The 17350-nt window shown below is 38.7% G+C and overlaps 1 protein-coding gene across 3 annotated transcripts in view; it reads left to right on the top strand.

The window, feature by feature from the left end:
- Positions 1–13847, top strand: part of Utp6 (UTP6 small subunit processome component) — a 38285-nt gene extending 24438 nt beyond the window's left edge. Inside the window, exons 12-19 of one of the 3 annotated variants that reach the window (XM_010642362.3) lie at positions 299–378; positions 775–852; positions 4179–4358; positions 5680–5760; positions 5950–6059; positions 7468–7534; positions 11526–11598; positions 13504–13847. In XM_010642362.3, coding sequence (XP_010640664.1) covers positions 299–378; positions 775–852; positions 4179–4358; positions 5680–5760; positions 5950–6059; positions 7468–7534; positions 11526–11598; positions 13504–13658 — 824 coding nt within the window. In that variant the 3' untranslated portion in view covers positions 13659–13847. Of the gene's footprint in view, positions 1–298; positions 379–774; positions 853–4178; positions 4359–5676; positions 5761–5949; positions 6060–7467; positions 7535–11525; positions 11599–13503 lie in introns of all 3 variants that reach the window. The other 2 variants (XM_010642364.3, XM_010642363.3) reach the window with 2 other exon arrangements.
- Positions 13848–17350: the final 3503 nt, after the last annotated feature.

Below are 17350 nucleotides of genomic sequence, written 5' to 3'. Positions count from 1 at the left end.
TTTTTTTAATTATTTTTTTTTCCTTAATTATCTTTTGCTAGAGATTTAATTTTTGTTTGCTAATATTGGAGACTAAAGATAGAGGGGGCAGAAAACCTGAACGAGACTTTTGATTTTTATATTATTAGTTGCTTTTCTTCAGTATTTGAGGATTTGATTGGGTGTAATTGGAACAACACTTTTTTTCATCAGGGAATTAAAGTTTTCCTCAAAGGAGTTTTCCCTTTGAAGAAGGGTATATAATGATTGTTGACCTAAGATAATTGGTGACCTGATGCATGTAATCTGACTCTTCCAGAGGCCATGTGGAAGTGTTACATCAACTTTTGCTTGGAACGATTTTCTAAGAAGACGAGTAGTGAGTTCCTCAGAAGGAAGGTAAGGACTTACTTAACATTATGTGGTGACAGTGACTGACTAGAAAGTCTCTGTCTACTAAAAGAACAGGAGCATAGCTCTTTTTGGGGCTTGAGCCAGCTTTTGGAATTTCATTTTTAACCTCTTGCTTTCTCCTTGTGGCTGACCTGTTATTGGGAAGATCTCAGTCTGGTTTGTCCTGGTACTGGCTACCAGGGCAGGAGAGGCTCCTTTTCATTGGACTGTGCCTGAGGTGGCTGCTTACCTCATGTGATCGTGAGTCACGCCACCACAAGGAACAACTCAGTCCCTTCTCTGAATTCTCAGAAATACACAAAACTGCTTGGGTTTATGTCAGTGAACAGAGCCTCATGCAGGGATCTTTGTAATGAAATGGGGGATCTTTTCTTATTTCAGAGGCTAGAAAGAACCATGATTACATTCAGGAAGGCAAATGAACTCAAACTTCTCTCAGAATTCCACTACAAGGAATGGGTAAGGACCCGGAGAGCATATTTGTTGCCCGTTACATGCACACATTCCTGTTGTTCTGTGCTCTTTACACAGGTAATCCTATTAACAAGTTGGGTATGTGGAGGATGTTTACATTTGGTTGTCAGTATTTGATGTATGCCAAAAGTGAAATCTTGTTTTTTTTTTTTTTTTTTTTTTTTTTTTGAAAGTGTCCCTTTTTTTTACCTCAGTGGTGACGCTACCTGCCTCGAAAGTGCAAGGTCCTGAGTTGGATCTCCAGTACCATAAATAAATAAATAAATAAAAATCTAAAAAATAAAATGCTCACCTGACCTCTGAAATTTAAGAATACTTTTTATGCAATCACCTTTTTTTTTTTTTTTTTTTTTTTTTTGAGACAGGTTCTCACTATGTAGTGCAGGTTGCCCTTGAACTCGCTTTAATCCAGGCCAGCCTTGAATTTAAAGCAAGCTTTCTGCCTTAGCTTCCCAAGTGCTGGGATTACAGGTGTGCACCACCACAAACAACTCCAAAAATAAAATGTGTAAAGAGAGGTATATTATATAGTGGAAAGCAATGCTACAATCTTAAGTTTGGGTTTATTTTCTTTGCTCTTCCATCTTTTATTTATTTACAGTGTTGAGGACTGGATCCAGGATTTTGTATATGCTTGGCTGGTGCTCTAGTACTGAGCTCCCCTCAACCCCATCCACACACTTTTTTTTTTGAGACAGGATCTTGCTTTGTAGTTCAGGCAGGCCTTCAACTTTCATTTGTCCTGCCTCAGCTTCCTGCCTGCAAGGGTTATAGCCAGGTGCTACCACATTCACCACTTAACTTTTCTTGTTTACTTGTTAAATAGTAATAGTGTTCCTTGGTTTTGCCTCCCTACAAAGTTGTTGAGCACATTACATAGGTTTGTAGGTATGTTAATATATTTAAATACGTTTACTGGGGGAAGAGACCAAGAGTCTCATTTGGAGGCCTCCTGCATGCTAGGCCAGCACTCTACCACTGACTTGTGTCCCCAGCCCAAGAACAAAAGTCTTTATATTTGTTGAGTGTCTTTTGTGTGACTTCCTTTGACTCTTCGTAAGATTTTTGAATCTTTTGATGAATATTGTTTTTATTTAATTGCATTTAATATCTTGTTATTTTATTCTATTTTTACATTAACATTTTCTACATAAGTTTTATATATTGTATGCTATATAGTGTAGCCTATTTCATTATTTTACTGTGACTGAGATTCCCTTTTCCCCCATCACAGCAGGTATCTGTGAAAATCATAGGCCTGAATGATTTCAGCTGTCCTTTCTTGAGCTTCAAATGGACGCTGTCAGTCACATCCTGTGAATTGCGGTGTCCTTTGAGTGTTGCCTTGGCAGTCCTGTTATTCTTCCATTATCTTCTTTCTTTTGTCAGTTGCGACTGTTTCAAATATTCTCAGATATATTTAAATCTCTTATCCTGCCTTTTCTAAACCCACCCACTTTAGTAATCGTGGTAACCTTGATTTTAGCAGGTTCTTCAACATACTGCCTTTATACACCAAGCTGGTTATACACTTGTCCATTCTCCACGTTATTTTCCACAGGGTGATCGTTTATAGTTGGGTTACTACAATCAGATTGTTCTGTGGTTTCTCATTGTCCTTTGGCTAGATTAACTTGGTCCCTGGGCCAAATATGGCAGTATATGTCAGTAAGCCTTGTTACTTGGGCCACTGAGCCCAACCTGAGTAACTTTGTGAGACCCCATTTAAAAAAAAAAAACGAAAGAAAAAAAGAGAGATATATTTGTAGCTCAATTTGAAGTCCCTGTGTTCAAAACAAAACACAGAACCCCCCAAAACCTTTGACTTGGTCCCTAGCTGTATTTCCAGACTCATTCTCCAGTCCTCTGGTTTATGGTCTTTCTAGTCACACTGCACTTGGATTTCCTTTCCTTTTAAGCTGTCTCTCATCTTTGGCCAATTGCACACGTTGGTCGGGGTAACCTCTTTTCCCAGAGTCTTTCTGTTCACTTGACTAGTGCCTATTTTTCCTTCAGTCTTGGTTTAAATCCTTCTTTTCTGGGAGTCCTTCCTCATCATTGCCATAGACCCAGTTGGTACTTCTGATTTGTACTTTTGTAGCGTATGGTGGTTTTTCTTCATGGCACATATCACACTGTCTCTTTTAGACGAGAAGCTCTGTGGGCAATAGGGAATGTACTTGATTTTCTCGTGATTGAGGGTTTTTTTTTTTTTGAGTCAGGGTCTTACTATGTAGTTCAGGCTGGACTCAAACTTGCAATGATTCTTCTGCCTCCAGCCTCCCAAGTGCTGAGATTATAGGGGTGTGCTACCATTCTGGGCTCATAATTGCATCTTGCATATGATACTATAGTAAACATGCTTGCTCAGTGAACTAATTGCTTATTGCCATTTACTTCATTTTTTCAGTTTTGTGAAATTATATTGGTTTTAAGTTGTTTTCTGTTTTAAAACAGTATAGAAATAAGTATTTTGAATAGGTAAGATTTTCTTCTTTTAGCTGGGCATGGTGGTGCATGCCAGTGATTCCAGCACTTGGGAGGCTGAGGTAGGAGGGGCACTATTATTTCTAGGCCAGTCTGGTCTACATAGAAAATTCAAGGCCAGCCTGAACCACATAGTGAGACCTTGTTTCAAAAAAAAAAAACAAAAACAAAAAATATTTTTTTCATTTATTTGTTGGGCCATGGTTTGTTAAATTCCAAAATTTAAGAGATGTAATTCTAGTTACATGTGTCAAAATACATAACAGAAAATTTGTGTGAGTTTGTAATGCTCCCAGCTTTATTTATGAATGTATATGTAATATTTCCTTAGTGGTCCACAGAGACTATTTTTGTCCTCCTAATACTGGGGATTAAACCAGTACTCCATAAACCAGTTTTATACTGAGCTGCATTCCCAGTCTTTTTTTATTTTTAATTTTGAGGCAGGGTTTTGCTAAGTCTCAAAGTTGCCAAAACTGGGCTCTAATTTGTGATCCTCATGCCTTGTGTAGGTGGAATTATAGTATATGTGTGTGCTGACACATCTGGCTACAAATAATGATTTTATCTTGATTTTTACACTCGAGTAGATTTGGATTCTAAATTAATTAGGCCAATTTTCTGTTTTTTGACAATCATTATAGATAGTAGCAGGAAAAGGAGAAGTGTTTTCAAATTGTTCCTTTTCGCCTGCTTAGCATCCATGGTAAAAGGTTTAACCGGCAAGCGGAAATTACTGCCTTAGATGAGGTCTTTATATTTGTCTTTATTTAAATAAATAATTTAGGTTTCAGAAATTAATTTTCCAGTGATCCTTTTCTTAGATTGAGTTGTTGCTGCAACGTGACTTCTTTACAGAAGCTCTGGAGGTGGCAGAAACTGGGACTGAATTGTTCAAAGACTCTGTGATGATGTGGCAGAAAAAGCTGCAGGTGCTCATGAAGTCAAAGAGCCCAGATATAGACAGGCATTTTGAAGAAGCCTTTGTGCACCTGAAGCCCCAGGTCTGTGAGTGGGGCTTATGTATTTCATTTGGTTTGGGAGTCCTTTTAATATGTTGCCAAAGCTCATCTGTAATGTACTTGTGTGATGAGTGCAGTGGAGTTTGTTACCAAGTGGTGATGTCCAGGAGTCAAGAATAGAAAAGTTTACTTCCATTTAATAGCCTATTTCTAATTCTTATTTGAAAATTGAGTAAATTGTATGAAACTTCCTATTCTGTTTAGATGTCTTTACAGGTGAGAAATAGTGTTTCTCACTTAGTATCCAAAGCTGAATTTAATCACTAATATGTTTCTAAACCATAAAGTTTTTTTTGTCGTTGTTGTTTTTGTTTTTGTTTTTTTAGTGGTGCTGGGGATTGAACCCATGCCACACAAGGGTTCTACCACCAAGCTACATCACCATCCCTTTGTACTTGGAGATAAATTCTCATTAAGTTACCCCGGCTGGCCTTAAACTTGTGATCTTCCTACCTCAGCTTCCTGAATAGCTGGGATTTCAGGCCTGGCCACCACTTCCAGCTTAAATCTCAAAAGTTTAAATCTTAAAGCATTGCTGTACATTTTTTTATATATGAGTGGGAAAAAAAATATTCCAGAAGGTAATGTGGGAAAAAGATGATTTTATTGCTCATTTGTGTTTGGCCCTGGGACATGAGTAATGATCAGATCATTTGGCCTAGATTAGTTAGTTCTCATATTAAGTGTTCCTGGCAGTAGAGACTTGATCTGGTAGCTGTGGGTCTAAATGTTAATTGCTTAATTAACTGAAAGGTGATTGATGATGACGATAATGATGATATCCAGTGGTCGTAAACCTATGGCAAGAGTGCCACAGTGGGCTTTTTGTTATGGAACGCTCTAAAAGGTTCACCATCACTGATGATAACTATAGAAAATATTCCCTGGCTGGGCGTCGTGACTCACGCCTGTAATCCCAGCACTCGGGAGGCTGAACCAGGAGGATCGCAGTGAGTTCCAGACCAACCTGGGCTACATAGTGAGTTCCAGTTCAGTCTCAACTACATAGTGAGACCCTGCCTCAAAAAAAAACAAAAAAAACAAAAAAAAAAGAAAATGTTCCCTGGCAGATGGGAACTGATATGATCAGGACAGTGTTGCTCTGGATGACTTGGTCAGAGGGCTGTCTGTTCTGGCATGCCAGTCCTGCTGGGCAATGAGAATTCTCTCCTAGTTAGGATGAGTGAGAGATGAATTCATATTTTATATATTGATTAATTTAGGAGGAACCTGTCTTTGTAGTGATTAGTTTTCAGAGTTCAGTGCCTAGCAGTCATTTTGTAACATTTTTTATTACAAGCAGGTTTGTCTGCCCCTGTGGATTTCTTGGGCAGAGTGGAGCGAAGGTACTGAAAGCCAAGAAGACACGGAAGCTATCTTCAAGGTACAGGCTCCATGTTCCAAGTCCTGTGTGAGGAATGGGTATGGGGGTTCACGGGTTGGTAAGTTTCAGGATTATATTTCAGCAACAGGAGTTCCTGAAGCCCCTGTTGAGTAGCCTGGTGTGGTTCTGAGAGAATTTGTTTTGATATGTATGCATTTCCTTACATGGCTTTTTTTTCTTAAATTTTAGAAAGCTATTTTAGCTGTCACAGGTGCCAGCTCAGTAACTCTGAAAGATAAATACCTGGACTGGGCTTATCAAAGTGGCGGCTACAAAAAGGCCAGAGCTGTGTTTAAGAGGTACTGACAAATTTTCATAGCTGTTTCTAGTCTTTCTTCCTGTACTCAGACCCTCATACCCAGATTATATGTATCACACATTGTATCTGGAGAAGTACAATCTAAGAAGCTTTTTTTGGGGGGTACTGGAGATCAAACTTGGGTCCTTGCACTTGTGAGGCAGGCGGTGGTAAGAAACTTAAAAATTTTTTTTTTTTTTTTTTTTTTTTTTTGATACTGGGGATTGAACTCCGGCCCTTGTGCTTGCAAGGCAGGCAGAAGAACCACTGAGCTAAATCCCTGGCCCTTTTTTAATTTTAATTTTTTATTTTTTTGATACCAGGTATCGAACTTAGGCCTTTGTGCTTGTGAGGCAGGCAGCAGAACCACTGAGCTAAATGCCTGGCCCCCTGGCCCTTTTTTTAAAAACAACAAAACAAAACAAAACAATAAAAGCAAGTTATAACCATTCTGAGGGGGAAGATAAGTCATTGTAATCCCATCAAGATAAAACCCATTCTTAATATGGCATCTTAAAATTTATTTCATATGTAATTGAGATTCTACTGTAATCATAATTTTATATACCAGTTTTACCAGCTTTATTTTTATTTATTTATTTATTTTTTGGTATTGGGGATCAAACTCGGGACCTTATGCTTGCAAGGCAGGTGGTGGAACCACTGAGCTAAATCCCCAGCTCCCAGCTTTATTTTTAATTTTTAATTTTAATTTTTTTTTGGAGACAGTCTTACTTACTGTATAGTTCAGGCTGGCTTCGAACTCATGGCAGTCCTCCTACCTTAGCCTCCCAAGTGCTAGGATCACAGGTGTGCACCATCATGCCTAGCTCCTGAATACTAGTTTTGCTGATGAACATTAGGTTGACTTTTTCCTCTTTCAGTAAAAATTCTTCATAAGTATCATTTATTAAAAATATCTGGGGCTGGGGATTTAGCTCAGTGGTTCCGCTGCCTGCCTCAAAAGCGCAAGGACCCGGTACCAAAAACAAACAAACAAACAAAAAAATAGCTGTACAAGCAACCACTCTGTAAATATGGCATAATTTCTTGGCCTAGGGTAATAATCCTTTGATGAACATTTCTGTGGAAGTATTGTTTGTCCATACTGGAAATTATTTCCTTAGGTTTTATTCTTAAAAATAAGAGTGACTGGTCTTCAGATAAGACCTTGAGATTTAAGTGGTGGTACTTAAGATCAGCTAAATGTGAGAAAGAAGAGAATAAGAAGAAAAGTGAATAGGAGAAACCTTAGTGGTGAAGGGTAAGTCACTAGAGTCATGGACAGGACCAGCTGGTCCAGGTTAAACCATCTCCTGTGGAAGTATTAGCCTGAGTATTTTTTTTTATACCTATGGGCTGTAAGAGGCTTTTTCTCCCTGTGGAAGATAACATATCCTGGTTTTTAGTTTACAGGAAATTCGTCCGTTTTCAGTTGAGTTTTTCCGGAAAATGATCCAGTTTGAAAAAGAGCAAGTAAGTGCTGTAGGAATTTTAAGAAATTCAATACAGTATAAATTTTTAGTCCCTTGGTCTCTTTTTCATAGTGCTGTTTTAGGAATGGTAATGAGCAGAGGAGAAAGTACGTGTCTGAAGAATAGAAAACTCAGATGCCACATCTTCCAGAAAGCCTTCCTGCCTGGCTGGGTGAGGCACTGCTGCTGCTGCTGCTGCTGCTGCTGCTGCTGCTTTGCCTCCACAGTGCACTGATTTCTTGTCTTGGATGCTCAAGTACAGTGGGCAGAGCATTCAGTTACTGTTTTTGGTATTTTTATTATTTAATTTTTTTCATTTTTGGTGTATGTATGTATGTATGTATGTATGTATTTATTTATTTATTTTTTGAGACAGAGTCTCACTATGTAGTTGAGACTGACCTGGAACTATGTAGCCCAGGCTGGTCTCGAACTCACAGAGGTCCTCCTGCGTCACCCTCCTGAGTGGTGGAATTACAGGCGTGCGCCACCACACCCAGCCCAATTTTTGGGCTTAAATGGAATTTGTACAATAGGAGAAAAGGCCAAGAAAGTTTCAGCTAAAAATAGTACATAGAAAATCCAAACGAATCTTTCATTCCATCACACTAACAGCCAACCAAACCTAAAAGTTTTCCTGTCTGGCCCTCAGGAATGAACCCAGGGATTTGCACTGAGATACATGCCCAAGTTTTATTTTTTGTTTTGAGACAAGGCCTTGCTAAGTCATTAAGGATGCCTTGTCTGGGTTTGAACTTGTGATCCTCTTGCCTCTCATCCTCTCAGAGTACTCACACATGGTTTTGTACTATTATATTTCTTTTTTCTTTGGTACCGGGGATCAAACTTAGGACCTTGTGCTTGCAAGGCAGGCACAGTGCCACTGAGCTACATCCCTGGCCCTACTGTTCTATTTCTTTTTTTTTTTTTCCCAGTCTGCCAGCACACCTTCCAATGTAGACCCTTTGGCTTTCTAATAAGGACTTGCACTGGACTCAGTAGTAAGGCCTTTGACTTTTGACTGAATCATTTGGCTTTCCAGCTCACAGATGGCCTATGTGCATTCTTTTTTTTTTTTTTTTCCATTAAGTTTATTGGTATATTTTAGGTGTACAATACTGTTACATTCATCACTGAGAACTTGTAACTTTACATAATGTATTTTGGTTATTTTTACTCCATTCCTCTGCCCTCCCTTCAAACCCTCCACCCCTCCCTATTTACAAAGACTTTTTCTTCCTTTTCACATATTTTTCCTTTCTCTTCTTTCCTTTCCCCTACCCCATTTAGATCTTTTCTTCCAATTTCATATTATCAATTTGTACTGTTATGTGTCTGATTTAAGGGTCACATGGGGATGCTCTCCCCCGCTTTTTAAAAAATCATTGCCTTTATTATTATTTTATTCATTCATTCATTCATTCATTCATTCATTCATTCATTCATTTATTTTGGTACCAGGGATCGAACTTGGGTCTTTGTGCTTGCAAGGCTAGGGGCAGATCCACTGAGCTAAATCCCTGGCCCTTCTGTCTCTTTTTTGATTTTGGTACTGGAGATTGAACTCAGGACGTTGTTCTTGCCAGGCAGGCGCAGGCATGGTGCCACTGAGCTAAATCCCTGGCCCAGGTTTTTTTTAACTAACATTCTTTTGTAAGCACATTGGTTTTTTTGTTTGTTTGTTTTTTGTTTTTTGAGACAGAGTCTCACTATGTAGTTGAGACTGACCTGGAACTCACTGTGTAGCCCAGGCTGGTCTAGAACTCACAGCAGTCCTTCTTCCTCAGCCTCCCAAGTGCTGGGATTACAAGTGTGTGCCACCATGCCCAGCTTTTAAGCACATTTCTGTAATTTTACATAATTATCATATTTTAATTGCTTGTATGTTAGCGTTTTAGTTTTGTATCTGTTCCATTACATATAGATTATTTCCAGTGCTTTTTGTTTTTAATTTTTACTTTGAGATAGGGTCCTGCTAAGCTGCCTAGGCTGGGCTTGAATTTATGATCCTCTTGCTTTATTTAGCCTCTTAAGAGTGCTAGGATTACACATATGCCACTACACTTTGGCTGTTTATGGTTTTTTGATGTTGAGATCAATGCTATAGGCATTTTTGTGCAACTTTTTTTTTTCTTTTGAGTGAGTTTTTGAAGACAAATTTCTATATTGGAGATGCTTTTTTTGTTTTTTTTTGAGATAGGATTTTGCTGTGTAGTTCAAACTGGCCTCAAACTCATGGTGATCCTCCTGCCTCGGTCTCCCAAGTGCTAGAGATATAGGTGTGTACCACCACATCCAGTGGGGATACGCTTTTTATGGTTTCATATATTGTCAGATAATCATCCAAAAGAATTCCTTAATAGTCTGGAAATATGCCTATTTCCTCATAGCTTTTCCAAGTTCCAATTTTGGTTTTTCTCTTTCATTTTGTATTATTTTTATTTGACTTTTGAACAATTACTGTTGAGGGTGAATTTTCATGATTTCGATCACTGTTGTTGGTCAAGTATCTGTTATTGTCCATAGAACAATCTTATAGTATAGGAGATGAATTAAGATAATGTTCAGTAGCCAGATTTTGGATTATTATTCTAATAGTTATGTACCTTGGGCACATCACTTAATTCTGAGCGTCACATCCTCATCTGTAAATAAGGTCCTTATATCCGTTTAAGGGGCATGAGGAGCTATAAGGCCTAATGAGATCCCAGGTAGAAAGGACTTTGTCATGTGTTATGTGTATTTTGAACCCTCAGCAGAATGTGATTTTAGTTTCTGAAGCGTGTGAGGTTAAATTGACTTCCTGTAGTATGATGTTGTATCAGTAAAGGGAATTTTTTTTTTTTTTTTTTTTTTTTTTGGTATTGGGTATCAGACTTGGGACCATGAGTTTGTGAGGCAGGTGGTGGTACCACCGAACTAATCCCTGGCCCAGTAAAGGGAAATATGAATAAGGAAAATCTTTCTTTTTGTGGTGCTAGGGAAATAATTGTTTTAGCATATGGATTATTATTATTATTATTTTTTGCGTACTGGGGATCAAACTCAGGACTTCGTGCTTGCGAGGCAGGTGTGGCACTGCTGAGGTACATCCCCGACCCTATTACATAAAATTTTTAAATGAGTGTGTATTAAATCTACTTTGAAAGTGAAATAAAAGGGAATACATTTAAAAAATACCCATAAAGAATTACCACTTATTGATTTATCTGTAAATTAGTGGCAGTATTCTGCTAAGTGCATCCAGCACCTGAATACCTGCAGTTATGCTAAGAGATATTATTATCCTTGTTTGCTAGGTGAGAAAATACTTAACGTTGGGGTTAAACAAACTTGTTGAAGATCATGTAACTAGTGATTATTTATACTTAGCATTGGTATAAAAGCTTTTAGGGTAGACATAAGTAATACGTACCAGAGCCCATATTTGGGTTCCTCTTTGCTTGTTGCTCAAAAGGAAATCCTTACCTATGAGGAATAAAACTTTCCATCCACTTTATTTTCTTTTTCTGTGTCATGGAGCTTGAACCCAGGACTAGGCATGCTCTACTACTGAGCTATATCTCCAGCCCTTATTTTATTTTTGAGACAGGATCTCAATAAATGGCCTAGGCTCCTCTTGAATTTGTGACCCTCCTGCCTCAGTCTCTCAGGTAACTGGGATTACAGGTGTGCATCACTATTTCCAGCCTCTATTTTTATAAGTTGTCAGGCTTTCAAATGTCATTTCCTGGGAAGCTGCTCGTCTTCCTCGTTCAAAATTTATTAGGCTTTTCTCCATCCTCAGAACTAAGTGCTTTTGTGGTTGACACTTGGTGAATAGTATATTTGCCTCTTTTTCTGGATAAGTTAAGAACCAGGCTGGTTCATCTTAAACCTCATCCTTCTTTCTCTTCAGATACCTAACTGATAGTAGTTGCTTAATAGTTGAAGTGAATTTGTGCATTATAAATGAGGTTTTTGAGGCAAGATTGTCTGATTGTTTTTGTTAGGAATCCTGCAAGATGGCTAACTTAAGAGAATATTATGAGAGAGCTTTGAGAGAGTTTGGATCTGTAGATTCTGGTAAGTAAACTGATTATAGACACAAGTGTTGCCTTATGCAGTATGTGACCTGTTAGTATGGTTATAACAATATTTTTAGATTTTTTTTTTCCTATCATGGCCTTATTTAAATAAAACTTAAATTCTTTCCCTGCCTCTTACTTTGTGCATAATACTTAATTAACATGTAATTTCTTTTTATTTTGGTCCTGGGGATCAAACTCAGGACCTTGTGCTTGTGAGGCAGGCATTGGCACCACTGAGCTAAATCCCTAGTGCTTAGACATATAATTAAGTCCACAAAACAAAGGATCTGGGGATTCTTATTCTTCTAAAAAGAACTCTGGATTAGAAGGGCTGGGGCTGTAACTGAGTGGTGCTGCACCTGCCTGGCAAGTGCAAAGTCCTGAGTTTGAGCCCTGTACCCCACCCCCAAAAGAGTTAACTCTGGATTACAGTAAAGATTTGCTTAGTTTCTTAAAAAAGTATTTATGGGGGAAAAAAAGGTATTTATGGGGCCGGGGATTTGTCTCAGTGGTTCTGCCGCCTGCCTTACAAGTGCAAGGGCCAGAGTTTGATCCCCAGCACCAAAAAAAAAAGTATTTGTAAGGCCGGGGATATAACTCAGTGGTGCCTCATCTGCCTGTCAAGCTCAAAGTCTTGAGTTCGATCCATAGTGCTGGAAAAAAAAATATTTGTAAGGAAGAGTTAATAATGTAGGTCATTAGTTATAGTAGATCATAATAGTGGGAAATTGGGGATGGGGAAAAATTGATCAACGGATGCTCAGTTACAGTTAGATATGTGTAAGAAGTTCTGGTGTGCTATTATTGCACAGCAGGATGAATATATAGAGAATAGTAATGTACTCTATATTTTGAAAACCTGTGAGAAAGGATTTAGAAAGTTTTCAACATAAAGCAATGATGGATGTTTGAGTGGATGTGTATAACCTGATTTAAACATCACACAATGTGTGTATATATCAAAATGTCACATTACCCCACTAATACTTACAACTTTTTGTTGGTACTGGGAGTCAAACTTGGGTCTTTGTGTTTGTGAGGCAGGTGTTGGGAAACACTGAGCTAAATCCCTGACCCTATAATTTTTGTTTTTATGTAATAGTTAAAAAGCAAACTTTATTTTAAAAAATGTAGTTTGGAAGAACAGAAAGGGGTAGAAGTTACTGCAAACAAACTTGAGATGCTAATGTTATCACATTGCCTTTATTTTTAGGAGCTTCTGGGCATGGGTGTGGTTTTTTTTTTTTTTTTTTTTTTTTTTTTTTTGGTACTGGGGATCGAACTTGGGTCCCTGTGCACTGGACATGGATTTGTTATATAAAATATGGGACTTTAAGGACTCATTAACATTGACATATATAGTCACTAAGCTCACATTAAAAAGATATATTAATTCCTACTGGTTTTCAAGGGCAAATGAATGAAAATAGCATTTTGTTAATCTAACCCAAGCATGATTTCTCTTTTATTTTTTCTTCCTGTACTGGGGATTGAACTCAGGACCTTGTGCTTGCAAGGCATGCGGTAGCATCACTGAGCTAAATCCCTGGCCCCCTAGCATATTTTCTGAAGCATGGTATCAATGAATGAATTGGGGTCAATTTCACTTTGAAAAAAGACTCAGTAAAGGCCTCTTTAAAACATTTTATAGTTTTACTTCATTAAATGATGTATGCTGCCATCATTATTGCAAAAGTTTCCTACTTAAAAGAAAAAGCCCCCTTTCCTATACCTAGACGTAAAGAAGCTAAGAGAGGTGTTGTTTTACGTAGGGCTCTAGGGAAATAATAGCAAGGAGTTTCTTAGAAATCTTGAATGAATATTAAATAAGCTTGCCTAATAAAGGCTTATCAGTTATCTAATTATGTTTACAGTAATTTTTTTGTTGTTTCTTTTAAAGATCTTTGGATGGCTTACATCAAAGAAGAGTTGAACCACCCCCTTGGTAGACCTGAGAACTGTGGACAGATCTACTGGCGAGCCATGAAAATGTTACAGGGAGAGTCAGCAGAGTTGTTTGTAGCTAAACATGCTATGCATCAGGCTGGCCATTAGTGAAGAGACAAATACAACCAACTTTGTGAAATTGTACTGCAAGTCCTCTGGGAAGACTGTATTATGAATCAATCTGTACATTGTTCATTTGGCACACAGATGGCTAATTTTTGAGACATGCTATAATTTTGGTTTTTTTTTTTTTTGTCTTTGAGACAGGGTCTCACTATGTAGTTGAGACTGACCTGGAACTCACTATATAGCCCAGGTTGGTCTCAAACTCACAGTGATCTTTCTGCCTCAGCCTCCCGAGTGCTGGGATTATAGGAGTGTGCCACCACGCCCGGCTGTGTTTTAATTTTGTATTAACATGTTAATGTTTAGCTCCAGAAAAGAGAACTTTTTATTAAATAGCTACTTGTTGAGGCCAGATCTATTGTAATTCTTAAATATTTTCCAAAACATAAGGAAGTCATTAAACTGAATTTTATTATCCCTATTCAAGCATGCATGTATCGAATATGGAGCTAGCAGCTAGTAAAAAGGAGAAGAAAGTATAGTTTTGTTTTATTGTCAAAGTCTATACGATAAGCGTTTGGATATGGAAGAAAAAGACTAGGGAAGAAAATAAATGCCTCCTATAATCCAGCTAAAGTTGAACTCAATAATTTGATTTCCTTTATAGAATTGGATTTATACATTCATTTGAGAAGTATTTGAACAAGAAATACTTGCTCATCATGTGTAGAAAAGAGGTTTTTACTGATGGAGGTAGGCATTGGAAAAAGGTAAATGTCCTAAAAGAGCTGGGGTAGCAGAGAAAAAGATGCTAAGTGTTGGAGAAAAAGTTGTTCAGACAGTTTAAAATGTTTTCTATCTCAAGGATTGGAGAAGCCCAGCAATACAGGAGGGGCAGGGTAGAGAGTAGATTACAGTGGCAGAAAAGTACCTCATCAGGGAGGTATGGCTTGAAGCAGAGAAGGATATTCCAGGAGCAGAGGAAGAAATTATTTGAATTACATTCTTTGAGATGGAGTCTCTGTAGCTCATACTGGCCTTGAACTTACTATGTTGCCTTGGCTGGCCTTGAACTCAAAGTGATCCTCCTGCCTCAGCCTTCTAAGTTCTGGGATTTTTAGCATGTGCCACCATCCCTGGCTTGATATATATACATATTATATATGCACTTTTTTTTTTTTTTTTTTTTTTTTTTTTTTTTTTTTTTGGTACCAGGATCCTCAAACTTGGGACCTTGTGCTTTCGAGGCAGGCTCAGCCCTATATTTTTAATTTAACATTGTGGTATCATTGGCAGAAGCACTCTGCGTTTTTATTTAAAGTTTTATTTAATACTATATTATTTTCTCATGTTATTAAACTTAAAAACATTAAATGAAATTGGACAAGGTGGCACATGCCTACAATCCCAGCACTCTGGAAGGCTGAGATAGGAGAACCACAAGTTCAAGCCCAAGCTGAACAACTTGGCTAGACTCTGCTTTTCAAGATAAAAAGTGAAAAAGGGGACTGGGGATTTAGCTCAGTGGTTCTGCCACCTGCCTTGCAAGTGCAAGGACCCAAATTCAATACCTGGTACAAAAAAAAAAAAAAAAAGTAAAAAAAGCCTGGGATATAGTTCAGTGTAAAGGTTCTGGATTCAATCCCTCCCTCCCCATATTAATGAATTCATGGTATTCCACTGAAAAATAAGCCATGATTTAATTTAGTAATTAAATCCTCTATGGTTACATCATTCCTAATTTTTTATTATAAATGCTTTTGATATTAAGATAATGTGCTTTTCATGTTTTTCTTTTCATATTCTTAGATGATTTTAAAACCGTAATTTATGTGTATACGTGCTGCTGAAGCGAGCACTACCATAATTTATGTTTTTAATGTATTAAGATTATTAATCTTTTGTCTCTTGTTGCAAATAATTTTACATACCCTCACCCTACTTTCTTTTGAGATTTTTGGTGCTGAGAATTTGTTATTGTTTTTTGGTGGCATTGGAGATTGAACCCATGGAACCCTGACCTGCAGCCTGAGTTTTTTATTTTGAGACAATCTCATTGAGTTGACCAGGCTGGCCTCAAACTTGTGATCTCCTGCCTCAGCCTCCCAAGTAGCTGGGATAATAGACATGAATCACCACACCTCTGTGTCTGTGTGTGTGCACGTGTGTGTGTGTGCGCGCACGTGTGTGTGTGAGAGAAAGAGAGAGAGTTGTTTTTGGTACCGGGGATCAAACTCTGATACCCTTACAAGGCAGGCATGTGTGATTTTTTTTGTTCTAAAAATGCTTTGAAAATCTTTACTCTTGCTGACAACTCAGTTTTCCCACTGAAACAGCTAATTTTTCCAACTACTTGGCCATTTTTCTTTGCTGATTCATGATGCTACCTTTAGCATATATTGAATTTCTATGCATATTATATATTTTAGGATATTTTTGGGTGTTTTATTTGTTTGTCACTTGCTTTAAAATGAGGAATTTGCTCTTTTCCCTGTCAAATCCTGAGTTTAATTTTCTGCGGTGGGGATGGTGTAGACCACTTACAGCAAGGCTGTGAAAGTGGGTCACTCTGGGTCATCACATTGCTGTGTATGGTCTTCACTGTTGAAATTATGAAAAAGCATCTGGCTAGTTCACCTTGAGTTGCACTGTTAGTTGTGGCCAAATGTGACAGCTTATACTTGGAAGTAAATAATTTGGTTTTTTATTCACACTGTCCTTATTTCTGGAGCTCAGTGGGCACATGGTTACTATATTGGACATCAGAGATAAAAAATTATTTCCTACTTCGCAGAACATTCTGCTGGACAGTGCTAATCTAGAGCCAGCCAGACTTGGGGGATATGACTCATAGGTCATCAGAGAACACATTAATGGGTCACATTCCCTTCACTATAAGAAAAGTACATAGAAAAAACGACTATCACGAATATCACGTGTCAATTGCACCCTAAATATTTTCAGGTGTCTTGTCATTGACACCTGAATTAAGGCTTCCTGGTGAGCAGGGAATCCCGGCCTCCAGGTTTTCTGATGCTCTAAATGGTAACTGTCATCACACCTATGGGTGGCTCGTTAAAGCAGTTAGGCAGTGGGAGCAGAGTGGACCACGTGCGCCTGAAGGCTCTTCACAGCTGAGTGTTCCCCTTGCACGCCCTGCCTGTCACCAGGTGCCACCTTAGTGCCCCACGCAACAGGGGGACTCACTAGGTTGAAAGGTGGGCGCTCTGGCCCGATTCTACCATCTACCAATGTTCTGCTGGCAGAACATTGAGGGTGTCCTGACCCGTTGTGCCCATGCGTTGTAGCAGTTGTTTTGATCATCCTGGGTTCTAGTGGATTAACTTTAAAGACCATTATTATTAACTTGAGCCAGAGAGTCATTGGAGGATGAGTTACAGTCCAATTCCAGTCTGAATTCTGGAGAACTCTGCAAGGGAGAAAGTAAAAGTGCCTGGAGCCTCAATGGTATTAACAGTTTTAACATTTGGGCTTTATATCCTTTCGGGTAGGTTCGGGAGGATTATATCCTTTCGGGTAGGATTCTCTAAGGAGAATCGAGGTGCTGAACCTGAAACAGCCCGTGGTTGGGAGGCTAACAGGTCATTTCGGACCCATGTGGTCCAGCCGTGGGTAGCGGCTAGCAGGATCTGTACCTCGAGGGCTCCCGACCCCGCCCAGGCTTCCCCGTGACCCGCGCCCCGCCCCCCGGCCGCGAGCATCCCGGGCTGATT

The sequence above is a fragment of the Fukomys damarensis genome, unplaced genomic scaffold (genome assembly GCF_012274545.1).
Source record: "Fukomys damarensis isolate Sample0158 unplaced genomic scaffold, DMR_v1.0_HiC HiC_scaffold_13, whole genome shotgun sequence".
In the NCBI taxonomy this organism is placed as follows: Eukaryota; Metazoa; Chordata; class Mammalia; order Rodentia; family Bathyergidae; genus Fukomys; species Fukomys damarensis.
The sequence above is the reverse complement of the archived record's forward strand: the minus strand, read 5'-3'. Positions and strand labels throughout refer to the sequence as shown.